The 13,337-nt window shown below is 44.6% G+C and overlaps 1 protein-coding gene across 3 annotated transcripts in view; it reads left to right on the forward strand.

Moving 5' to 3' along the window:
• SPTBN2 (spectrin beta, non-erythrocytic 2) overlaps nucleotides 1-13,337 on the forward strand; it is a 1,240,451-nt gene that overhangs the window by 827,194 nt on the left and 399,920 nt on the right. For all 3 annotated transcript variants that reach the window (XM_082270338.1, XM_082270340.1, XM_082270339.1), the window contains 5 exons: nucleotides 5,622-5,739; nucleotides 5,828-5,986; nucleotides 6,218-6,520; nucleotides 6,617-6,770; nucleotides 6,852-7,722. In XM_082270338.1, coding sequence (XP_082126464.1) covers nucleotides 5,622-5,739; nucleotides 5,828-5,986; nucleotides 6,218-6,520; nucleotides 6,617-6,770; nucleotides 6,852-7,722 — 1,605 coding nt within the window. The remainder of the gene's footprint in view (nucleotides 1-5,621; nucleotides 5,740-5,827; nucleotides 5,987-6,217; nucleotides 6,521-6,616; nucleotides 6,771-6,851; nucleotides 7,723-13,337) is intronic.

Here is a 13,337-nt window from a genome sequence, read left to right on the forward strand (position 1 = left end):
TCACTCCCTTCTTTCGTTAAGGATACCATACACCTATTACAACTTTTGGAGGGCATGTCGATCCCTTCTGATGCCCTGCTGGTGGCTGTAGATGTGGAGGCTTTATACAGCTCCATCCCCCACCAGCAGGGCATCAGAACGGTCGCACATTTCCTCTCCCAATCAAATTCGGACTCACCCTCCACACACCAATTCATCTTACAGTCCCTCGAGTACATCCTGACTAGGAATGTTTTTTCACTTGACGGTTCCCATTTCCTCCGGGTACAGGGCATTGCGATGGGGACATGTTGTGCCCCATCGTACGCCAACCTGTACCTGGGGGAATGGGAACGAACCTTCTTATCTGAAGAATCTCACCAAATATATGCCCAGCACATACTGGCATGGCACAGATATATCAACGATATTCTGATTATTTGGACTGGCGGTGAGAGTCTTTTGCTGGAATGCATTCAATGTATGAATGTAAATAACTATAATCTTGCATTCACACTGAACTATAATAGAAACTCCATTGATTTTTTTGGATATTACCATAAAAAAAAAACCAACAGGGACAAATCACCACCACATTATTTAGAAAACCGACTGCGGCAAATACGGTGCTATATGCAACCAGTGCACACCCAGCCCCTCTTGTTAGATCCATCCCCTATGGACAGTATTTACGTCTACATCGGAATTGTTCCAACGAGCTTATGTTCAAAGAGGCAGACAAATTGAGAATTAGACTAACCGCTCGTGGCTACTCACAATCATGTCTGAAAAAAGCATACCGGAGAACGAAAACCCAACAAAGACAGGATTTAATTTTTAAAAAACACCACATATTATACAAAACACTAATCAGTTCCAACATCATGCGAGGATCATAACTAAATATACTAGGCAACACAACCAAATACATAACATTTTAGGCAAATACTGGCATCTGCTAACATGCAACCCCAACCTAAATCCTTTTGTTACCGACAAACCAGCAGTTACCTATAGCCGAGCGAGGTCGCTAAAAGACACTTTAGTCAAAAGCGAATATACGGGTGAATTTCGCCGTGACCCATGTAAACGTTTAGGTACCTATAGATGTGGGGGTTGCAACATCTGCCAATTCATATGTACTAATAAGAATGTACGGTTACCGAATGGCCTACCTTATAAACCCATTCATTTTTCAAATTGTCAAACCATAGGAGTTGTCTATCTCCTCCTCTGCTGCTGTGGTTGCTTTTACGTGGGGAAAACTAAAAATGAATTTTATAAACGGGCACAAAGACATATTTCATGTATGCGTCAACGAAATCCAGACCTCCCCTTGGGGAGACATGTTCTTACTACCCACAAAGGCATTTTTCCACAAATTTCTTTTATTATTCTAGACAGAGTACACCCCAGCAGCAGAGGAGGGGATTGGGACAAGATCCTCCTCCAAACAGAATGCCGGTGGATTCATAATCTTAGAGCGACCATTCCTCCAGGATTAAATGAAAATATTAGTTTCAAACCTTTTCTTGAAGGTTTTAGCTCAGGGAGTTGGGAACAATAAACAAAGTGGCACTAGTTGCCACTCAAACAACCATTGAATAGCCCACAACTTACAAGATCTGATGACACAATATACGGCACATGCCTAGTAGATATCAGGCCATCCTTTAACAATTGTTCTTTTCTGCTTCTCTCTTTGTTGAACATGGGATAACACTATCACGACGGTTCAGTAAGCAAACTTCAATAATATTTGATTTGCATATTCACACTGATTTTGGGTGAACATATATTGGATGCTAGTCAGTTTACCTATGAATCCATTGTTTTGTATATTTTCCCATACCACACCTATTTTTAACAGAATGGGCAACATAAAATAACATAGAGTGTTACTAGGTAATTTCTATATCATAAGTTACCATGAACCAGATCGAGATCCTTTTTTGCACCTGATTGCCTAATGTATATACACCTTTTATATATTACATTTCACCACTTTACGTATGATATCTTGCATAGGTATCATATAAAATAGGGCTCCCCATATGTACCAATAATATGTTGATTTGTAAACATACTATTTGTTTTTGTCAATGCTGATTGTTTCACTTGGATATTTGAAATCACTTAGTCATTATTTGGGCAACGGATATTTGGTGTGTTCCTCCCTTTCCGGTCTTCCTTTCTCCCCCAGCGCGCCAATGGGACATACTCCGTCCCGATGCGCCCCCCGGAAGTGCGTCATTGCACGTACTCCGGGGACCGGATGTGGTGCGCTGGCGTGCCCCAGTGCGCACGTTGCCGCCCACGCTAGACGTGGGCGGCGTCTGTGCACGTGGGACACGGGGGATCCCAATTGGTCCGTACGCCTGCAGGCGTGGCCCACGTTATGGTCCACGGCGCAGGCGCGGGGGTACTTAATGGCGGACGCTCAGCATGGCAGAGCGTTCCGCCATTACCTACATACTGGAGATCACTAGAGTAAGTGTGCCTCCTTCTTCCTCTTGATGGCAATGATTCTTATGGACCTTCCTCTACTCAAACACACGAGGGACTTCTCTCTTACCTTACTTAACTACATGTACGTCCATTTATATTCTCTATCCTTTGGCGGCATTCTTACTTTTCTTTGATCTCCGACACCACTAAAGGCACCTGTGGGACCAGTCTTTTCAACACTTGTTCCCTAAATTTGGGGACTATCCATATTCCACCCTTTGTTCATTCATATGGCACCAGTAAGGGATTAGACCCCCTTGGAGTCGATTATACTTCAGAGTGCTTCTCCCCTTTTTTACTATTTATAGAACACGTACCCCCATTCTGGGGACCACCAGTATGAACAACATATCATCATAACCACGAGAAGACAAGTATTACTCCTTCTACTACCACGGTAACTAATACCAACCATTTTTGTAATACTTTTTTATCTCCAGTAGAAACCGTTCCTATTTAGTGCAACACACTTTTTTTCAATTTCTTTACATAGATACCCCACATTACGGACCTTCCCTTATATGGGATCCTTGTGGTGATCGGGGACCGGAAAACTGTGGGACCACTCCGCTGTGGGGGTTCCTATTTTGTTCCCCCAACTGTTCCTTGTGTCTCTTTACTCAGCAAACTCAAGCTTTTGGGGTGATTTCTCCAAACAAACCCAACGTATTAGACATCTACAAACAAGTACATTTGAAATAGCGGCCTTTTGGCACTAAGTGCCCACACTCCTGATAGGATTTTAATTCTCCACATGGTCAGTCATAATCATTCTACAGAGAACAGCTCATCTAGGTATGCATTTATTTTTTCACTCCATTGACTTCCTTGTTTTTACGTATTGACAAAGCAAATACTATGAGCAACATTTGTATGTACACATATATGTTCTCTCTTTTTACTATTGCAACAAAATGTCCTCTTATGAATGTCAAATGTGGAGTGCTAATTACCATCTTTTGCATTTCCTAGTCTGAGATTTGGCTCTCATTGCTGGACTATTGAAAAAGGAAAAACCGAAACGCGTCTGGTCCTCTCCAGCCATCTCAGACAACATTCCTCTGTCAAGACGTATTTATGACCATATCTTTTCCCTCTTTTACACTGTTCCATGTGGTTTTGTCATTGTCACAATATGTTATGTCAACTATTTCTTATAATAAAAGCAATTTTTTAATTATTAAAGTCCTGGTTTCTGCCTTAAAAATCCCACCTCTAGGGGAATCTCCTTTGTTCTACACGTCTGTCCTTAAAGATCAAGAATAATGGTCTGGCAATCACCTGGCTGAGCTCTTTAAGAACCCTCGGGTGCAAGCCATCCAGTCCCGGTGATTTATTTATGTTAAGTTTCTCTAGTTTAGTTCTAAGTCTATCTTCTGTTAGCCATGGCGGCACTTCCTGAGGTGTGTTGTTTAGTTCGGCCTTACAAGCTGGGTTCGTGTAGCCCCCCGATTCTTTTATGAAGACTGAAGAGAAGAAATGATTTAACACTTCCGCCTTTTCTCTGTCCTCAGTGGCCATATTTCCTTTGTCATCTTTTATGGGGCCAATGTGTTCTGGCCTCGCTTTCTTACTGTTTATATACTTAAAGAACTTATTGGGGTTCTTTTTACTCTCCTCCGCTATATGTCTCTAGTGTTCAATTTTAGCCACCCTGATTTCGTCTTTACATTTCTTATTGCACTCTTTGTAATGCTTAAATGCTGCCAATGACCCCTCAGTCTTGTATTTTTTGAAGGCCCTTTCTTTAGCACTAATATGCATTTTTATGTTGGAGTTTAGCCACCCAGGGTTTAGTTTTGCTCTTTTAAATGTATTTCCCTTTGGAATGCACTGGCCAATCCCCTTGTTAAGTATGCTCTTGAGGCACTCCCATTTTTCCTCCGTGTTCTTTGTTCCCTGGGTTCTATCCCATTTGATATTTTCTAGCAGAGAGCGCAGTTTTGGGAAATTGGCTCTTTTGAAATTCAGTGTCCTTATATTACCCTTGTGCTTCCTATTACTGTAATTAATACTGAAACTTATTGACCTATGGTCACTGTTTCCTAAGTTGCCCCGTATTTCTATATCAGTGATCAGGTCTGTATTGTTGGTAATCAGTAGGTCAAGTACTAAGGTCTCTGCTAATAAAAGATATATATTTCAGCTTATAAGCAACAAATGTCAGAAAAAGGCTTAGGCTCGAAGGGGTTAAAGAGGAATTTAAGCTTCCTCTGTAGCTCGTACCTATAGGGAAGCCTATGATAATAAGGCTTACCTATAGGTATTGTAAATATCTCCTAAACCTGCACTGTTTAAAGTATATTTTCTGCTCTGAAGAAACGGGAGAGAAAAGAGAGCAGCACCATCTAAGTGCAGTATAAAAGATGTGTTTAATAAAAACAGACAAATGCAAACTCACAAAATGGGCATGATAAACCGGCATGTAAAGGGTTCATCCACTCCAGTGGAAGGACAGGGAGTTTTTGCTGGTTTCGGCTGTACTAGTGGTTCCCAGCACTTCCGGGTACACAGTGTCCCTCAGAGAAGAGCTGCTGAGTTCACTTCCAGTTAGAAGGTGCAGTGGGAGGTGCGCGCTTTCAAAGCATGTGTGCTTCTTCCTCTGAAGGAAGGGCATGAATGTCATGCTCCCGTGCGCATGCGTGGGAGTGACGTCATCGCGGCTTCGGCCAGATGGTCGGAGGACGTGAATCCGGAAAGAAGATGGGTTAACATGTTGGCCATGTCAGCGGTGTGCTGGCGCCGCTGCAGGGGCTTCGTTTTAAGGTAAGTATTTCATGACGAGCTAGTATGCGATGCATACTAGCTCATTATGCCTTTGTCTTTTCAGGTTATTTATTTATTTTTTGGGGAGGTTTACAACCTCTTTAATCCATTTTGGAAAAAGGCTGTTACTTAAAATGTGGAAAGCGAAGCGCTGTGAATACTTTCCGGATGCACTGTATTTAGGGTAAACTACAAAAAAGAACATTCACTTGGTAGAGAATCTGCCACTTTAAGTATACAGTATTTTCAAAAACGTGGATCATTAAGTTATTAAACCATTTTTTTATTTTTGGTATTAAACATATTGGGCTCTTGAAAGATAATCCTTTTAAAAATTCTAATGTACAGTTCTTGCTGGTTTTGTTTAGGTTTACAGAGAAAGGTAATTTGGAAGTTCTTCTTTTTACCATCCAAAGCAAAATGAGGGCAAATAATCAAAAAGTGTATACTCCAAGAGAAGGAAAACTTATATCTGATATAAACAAGGTAATGATTACCAAATTTAAACTTTGGATTTTTAAGTCGTTTGATGCAGTTTTTTTTTTTTTTTTAAAATAACTTGATTTTTGTTTAGTCTTGGGAACGCCTGGAGAAAGCAGAGCATGAAAGGGAACTTGCACTGCGCAATGAACTGATTCGCCAGGAAAAGCTAGAGCAATTGGCAGCCAGATTTGACCGTAAGGCAGCAATGAGGGAAACCTGGCTCAGCGAAAACCAACGCCTTGTCTCACAGGTACTGGGTGTTAAGTTTATTATAATGTAGCAGTCCTCTACCAGGGGGAGCCTTCCTAATACTGTTTTGGTAACTAATGAATTATATCCTTTTTTAATTTGAAACAGACTTTGAGCTAGTTGCCTTTTTGTGTATGTGTCTGTTATAGCGGTCACAATGCTTAGATTAGTGTTATTGCTATGTCTACTCTGAAAATACTTTTTTTTTTTTGATTCCTCTCTTTTCTGATAGGATAACTTTGGCTTAGACTTGGCTGCAGTTGAAGCTGCAGTGCGAAAGCATGAAGCTATTGAGACAGACATCATTGCATACAGTGAGCGGGTTCAAGCTGTAAATGCAGTTGCGGATGAATTGGAAGCAGAGAATTATCATGACATAAGAAGAATATTGGCTCGCAAATGCAATGTATCACGGTTATGGGATTACTTAAAGGAATTGGTAGCAGCCAGGCGTCAGAGGCTTCTAATGAATTTAGAGCTGCAGAGGATGTTTCAGGATCTATTGTATCTCATGGACTGGACAGATGATATGAAGGTATGAAATGAGATCAAAACCTTCTAAAATGTTTATCCTGTGACCAAATAGGTGTGTGATGCATTTTGGAGCCTGCTAATGGTTCTCTCCACTCAGGGTCGACTTCAGTCTGAAGATTATGGCAAGCACCTCCATGGGGTGGAAGATTTGCTCCAAACTCATACTCTAGTGGAGGCTGATATTTCTGTGCAAGCAGAACGTGTGAAATCAGTTAGGACAGTTGCTCAGAAGTTTATGTCAGATGATGAAGGTATAGCTAAAGTGACATCTAATCTAATACAGTTTTGTTTTTTATGACAGTGAAAATTTGTATTTTCCAATTTTTTTCCAGGTTACAAGCCTTGTGATCCAGAGCTTGTCAGAAAGCGAGTCCAACTTTTGGAACAGCGCTATGCAGAATTATGTGAACTCTCAGCAGCACGGAGGTCAAAATTGGAAGAATCCTGCCGACTTTGGAAATTTTTCTGGAATATGGGTGAGGAGGAGGCCTGGATACGGGAACAAAGTCGCCTTCTGCTATCCGATGACCATGGGAAGGACCTCACCAGCTCATTGAGGCTCCTAAGCAAACATAATGCTTTTCGTGATGAAATGAGTGGACGTTATGGGCCTTTGTGCCTAACAGTAGCTGAGGGTGAAAAACTGATTGCAGAGGGTCACTTCGGAGCCAGTGAGATTAAAGAAAAGATAGCAGATGTCAGAGGTCAATGGAAAGAGCTTGAGGCTCTGGCTGAAGACAGGGAACGTAGACTGAGAGAAGCCTACAGTTGTTATCAGTTCCAAGCTGATGCCAATGATGCTGAAGTTTGGATTTTGGATACCTTGCGCTTGGTTTCCACAAGTGATGTTGGCCATGATGAATACTCCACACAGACATTAATTAAGAAACATAAGGATGTTGAAGAGGAGATTCTCAACCATCGACCAGCTATTGACACCTTGCATGAACAAGCTTGTTGTCTGCCACCAGCTTACTCCCAATCTCCTGAAGTTGATGGAAGACTCCCTGCTTTGGAACAGCGATATGAAGAGCTGGTAACCCTAGCTGCCCACCGTAAGCAAGCGCTGCAAGACTCTCTGGCACTTCATAAAATGTTCAGTGAGGCTGATGCTTGTATTCTCTGGATCGATGAGAAAGAGCTGTGGCTTAATGGTTTGGAGATTCCAGAAAAGCTAGAGGACCTTGAAGTAGTTCAACAAAGGTAATTCATTTTTGTACATTCTGAATATGTGGACTGCCTTGAGTTCTTGTATAACAAATCATAAATTTCTCTTTCGTCCACCAACGGACGTAGCTGCGGCTTTAAATCCTAGACGGATGGGTAATAAGCCCCTCCCGCTAGGAGTGACCAGGTAGAGCCAAAGGCTTTGACACACCCAGGGGGGCGGGATCCCTGTGTTATTACCCCTGACCTCACCATTGCATGTTCAGTTTTAACTGCCTGGTCTTAGGAGTGGCCACACAGCTCCCTGCTGGGACCTTTTGTCCTAGCTCTGATTTAAATGTCTTAAAGGGAACCTTTTTTATTTTATTGCTGCTGACTCCAGTTCCTGTGGAATGCCGGCAGGGTTTCGGACTGGCTATATTAGAGCCTTATGGGCTCCCAGTTTGTGCCAGCAAGCGCTTGCAGACTGTTAGCTCCGCGCTGGGTCTCCATAGCGACTATAGTCCCACGGACCGGGACTGGCATGCCAGCGTCGCAGCGTGCCCCTTGGCAGACAGCGCCCTCACTGCGGTGCAGAGGCAGTCTGTCAGGATGGACGCCCACACTCAGCAACGTGGTCCGGTAAGTACAGTCCCCCCCTCTGGTTAGTGGGCCTGGGGCGGACGTGGGCTCCTCCATAGGTGAGTAGGACCCTCGGGTACCCATACCTCCTGCCACCCTCCTCCACTATGAGGGGTCACCTGGGACCTTCCCCTCCTGACCTCTCGCTACCCCGGGCTCCGGACACTTTTAGTGGGGGGTTCCCTATGCAAGTCGCCACTACCTTTGGGGGGGGGGGGTTTCATCTGCCTTTATAACCCATGCCAGGGCCCCCAGGCCTGTTATTAGGGTAGGCCTCACTAGGCCTGGGGTCACGTGCTCATCGGTGCAAAGCCACCATTTTGCTGTGGCCTGCAGCCTTAACAGGCCTCAGCAGCTTGCCTGGGTATCCCTATCACTGTAATGCCGGTGGCCATTTTGTGGAGCCGGAGACAAAACGGCACAGGAGCTTCTGGCTTTTGTGGGCGGTGGCGTTTCCTTCTGCTTTCACTTCTCTATGCTGCTGATGGACCTTGCTTTTTTCTCCATGTGGTAATTACTCTAAAGGAGTTTAATTACCATGGCCTTCACCTTTTAGAATAGAACAGAAGATGGTAACAAAGCATGGTAAACAAAATAACAGGCAAGGTACAAAGGCATCCACAGAGACCAAAAATAAAGACATAGGAAAAAAAAAAGTATAATCCTTGTGGGAAGAGAAGGCTAACACAGGATGTCATGTAACAGCACCAATAACAGATACTTCATTCGATAAATAAGAGACGTATCATGAGTCCGAGTGAGCGAGCATTGCCCAGGGCACCGGGAAGTTCACGTACATACAGCAGATTATTGGCAATAAATTTTGGTTAGATTAACGGCCTCACTAGACATCTCATTGGTCCACAGTACCTGTGACTACAAAAAGATCAAGAGGAAAAAGAGAGAAGGGAGGAAGAGGGGAAAGCAGGGTAGGGGAAGGTGGGGAGGGGTAGAGGGAGAGGGATACTGCTCTGCGCCGGGCAGGACTACTGCCTAAAGCGCTGCAGCTCAAGAGCACATCCGGGATTTCCCTCTGTCAGAGAGGATGAACACATTCCAATAGCTCCATACCCTCTCATATTTGTCACGCTTGTGCAGCGCCGTAAGGGTTAGATCCTCCATCTTCTTAATCTCCTCCAGCCTGCGCATGCAGTCTCTGATGGTGGGCGGTTGGGACGTTTTCCAGTAAAGCGGAATACAGGACTTCGCCACACACAACATGCGGGACAATGGATTTCTTGTATTTTCTCATCGAGATGCTGGACAGCTGTAAAAGAAAGAAGGCCGGGGTATCCGGAATCGTATCATCGTTGAGATCCCTCAGTAGGGAGCCAACCGCGGTCCAGAAGTTGCGGAGTCCAGGGCATGACCAGAAGACGTGCAAGAGGGTACCCCTGTCCTCCAGGCATCTCCAGCAAGTGTCTGACATCCCAGGGAACATCTTGCTAAGGAGAGACGGAACCCTGTACCATCTGGTGAATACTTTATAGTTGGATTCCTGTAATTTGGTACAGGTCTTGGTTTTCAGTGCAGTGGTGCACAGATTCAATTTCTGGGTCGGCGTGAACGTCGGTTGAAGGTCCCATTCCCATTTGCCAAGGAAAGGAGGGGTAAATGCCTCCTCTGGAAACACCAAGAGGTGGTAGGTCTGTGACAACGTGTGGGGCAATTCTCCCTCCCCAGTGAACAAAACCTCATGGGAAGTAAGCGCCCTATTAAAGGGGTCTGGTGCCGGCAAGGATTGAAGAAAGTGATGGAGCTTGGCCGCCGACCAGACGGATCCATCAATTCCTCAATTGAGGGCCATCCCGCAGTGCACAGGAACTGGGATACTAATCCCCGATCACGGCGTATCAAAGGTTGAAATGACCAGTCCGAAACACCCGGTGGGAAGGCCCGGGTTGCCCAGAACCGGGAACAGGGGGGAGGTGGCCGTAGATATAGCAGGATGAGAGAAGAGTGTGGTCACCACCGAAAGAGTCACCCCAATTGTAGGGTGGGATTTAACAGTAGTCGGGCAGTGGTCTCTGCACCACGGAGCGCCTCCCAAAGGAACAACCGACTGAGCCAATTCCAGGCGTACCTAAAGTTTACCTGGTCCATGCCTGCGCCAGTCCAGCAGGCGCCCGAGATGGGACTGCCTGGTAATATTTGGCCACCTCAGGCAGTGCCAAGCCCCCACATTGCTTGGGAAGGGTTAAGAGTGAGCGAGATAATCGCGGTGTGCCCGAGCGCCAGATGAAGCGTATAAACAGGGAATGGAGCTGCTTAAAAAAAACGGTGGCAATTTAATCGGTAGGGTCTGGAGTAGGTATAGAACCTTAGGAAGCACAGACATTTTCAGAAGATTGCACCTCCCGAACCACGAGTGTACACCGCCCAAACAAGTAAGTAGCTGACGTACCGTAGCCAACAGCGGAGCAAAATTAAGATCATACAACTTCCAGAGATCCGGGGCTATGCGAGTGCCCAGGTTAGGTAAGTGCCGTCTGAGTCCAACGGAAGGGCAGGGCACCCCCATGGCTTCCGATTTATTATAATTGATCTTGAGGTTGGCACAAGTACCGTATACAGTGCCTTGCGAAAGTATTCGGCCCCCTTGAACGTTGCGACCTTTTGCCACATTTCAGGCTTCAAACATAAAGATATAAAACTGTAATTTTTTGTGAAGAATCAACAAGTGGGGCACAATCATGAAGTGGAATTAAATTTATTGGATATTTCAAACCTTTTTAACAAATAAAAAAACTGAAAAATTGGGCGTGCAAAATTATTCAGCCCCCTTAAGTTAATACTTTGTAGCACCACCTTTTGATGCGATTACAGCTGTAAGTCGCTTGGGGTATGTCTCTATCAGTTTTGCACATCGTGAGACTGAAATTTTTTCCCATTCCTCCTTGCAAAACAGCTCGAGCTCAGTGAGGTTGGATGGAGAGCGTTTGTGAACAGCAGTTTTCAGTTCTTTCCACAGATTCTCGATTGGATTCAGGTCTGGACTTTGACTTGGCCATTCTAACACCTGGATATGTTTATTTGTGAATCATTCCATTGTAGATTTTGCTTTTTTTTTTTTTTTTGGATCATTGTCTTGTTGGAAGACAAATCTCTGTCCCAGTCTCTTTTGCAGACTCTATCAGGTTTTCTTCCAGAATGGTCCTGTATTTGGCTCCATCCATCTTCCTATCAATTTTAACCATCTTCCCTGTCCCTGCTGAAGAAAAGCAGGCCCAAACCATGATGCTGCCACCACCGTGTTTGACAGTGGGGATGGTGTGTTCAGGGTGATGAGCTGTGTTGCTTTTACGCCAAACATAACGTTTTGCATTGTTGCCAAAAAGTTCGATTTTGGTTTCATCTGACCAGAGCACCTTCTTCCACATGTTTTGTGTGTGTCCCAGATGGCTTGTGGCAAACTTTAAACAACACTTTTTATGGATATCTTTAAAAAATGGCTTTCTTTTTGCCACTCTTCCATAAAGGCCAGATTTGTGCAGTATACGACTGATTGTTGTCCTATGGACAGAGTCTCCCACCTCAGCTGTAGATCTCTGCAGTTCATCCAGAGTGTCCAGAGTGATCATGGGCCTCTTGGCTGCATCTCTGATCAGTCTTCTCCTTGTATGACCTGAAAGTTTAGAGGGATGGCCAGGTCTTTGTAGATTTGCAGTGGTCTGATACTCCTTCCATTTCAATATTATCGCTTGCACAGTGCTCCTTGGGATGTTTAAAGCTTGGGAAATCTTTTTGTATCCAAATCCGGCTTTAAATTTCTCCACAACAGTATCTCGGACCTGCCTGGTGTGTTCCTTGTTCTTCATGATGCTCTCTGCGCTTTAAACGGACCTCTGAGACTATCACAGTGCAGGTGCATTTATACGGAGACTTGATTACACACAGGTGGATTCTATTTATCATCATTAGTCATTTAGGTCATTTAGGTCAACATTGGATCATTCAGAGATCCTCCCTGAACTTCTGGAGAGAGTTTGCTGCACTGAAAGTAAAGGGGCTGAATAATTTTGCACGCCCAATTTTTCAGTTTTTTATTTGTTAAAGTTTGAAATATCCAATAAATTTCGTTCCACTTCATGATTGCGTCCCACTTGTTGTTTCTTAACAAAAAATTACAGTTTTATATCTTTGTTTGAAGCCTGAAATGTGGCAAAAGGTCGCAAAGTTCTAGGGGGCCGAATACTTTCGCCAGGCAATTTAATTCCGATTCCTTGAGAAGATTGGGAGCGTAAACGACTGGGTTAGTGATGGAAAACATCATGTCATCCGCATATGCAGACACTTTACACTCCACTTCACCGATCGTAAGTCCCGAGATATCAGGGTTAGCTCTCACCTTGCTGAGAAACGGCTCTAAAGAAAGCGTGAACAACAACGGGGATAAGGGGCACCCCTGGCGTGTGCCATTGGCAATAGAGAAGGAGCCCGAAAGAACGCCGTTACATTTCACCTGCGCCGTGGGATTGGAGTAGATATGCCCAATCCAGGAGAGCATGGTGGATCCTAGGCCTATAGACTTCAAGGTCGCTGTCATGAATCGCCAGCTGACACGGTCAAAGGCTTTCTCAGCATCTGTGTTCAATAGGATACAGTGTTATACGTCTGCGCAGCGTGAATGAGATTTAGCACCTTGGCAGTGTTGTCACGGGCTTCGCGGGTGGGTATAAACCCTACCTAGTAGGTCCCTGTCCTCCTGAGAAAGACTAGGTAGGTGTGCAGAGGTCACGTATTCGTCAATCTGCGACGGGGAAGCCGCCGGAGTGGGCAGATTGTATAGATTGGAGTAAAACCCCTGGAATGCGGCAGCTATCAGTTAGGTAGGGCAACCTGCTGTCCCCTCTGGGTTTGGACGTGTGGGATATAATTGGCTAGGCGTTGTGCCCGGACGGACGCCGCAAGCAGGCGACCACATTTGTCTCCAGAGGAGTAAAACTTTTGGCGAGATCTCTGTAGATCCGCCTTCGCCTTAGAGAAAAGAAGCTCTTTCACTGGTTGACGCAAAGAGAAAAGGTCTCTCT

The sequence above is a fragment of the Pelophylax lessonae genome, assembly GCF_965119305.1.
Source record: "Pelophylax lessonae genome assembly, chromosome: 10".
Classification (NCBI taxonomy): Eukaryota; Metazoa; Chordata; class Amphibia; order Anura; family Ranidae; genus Pelophylax; species Pelophylax lessonae.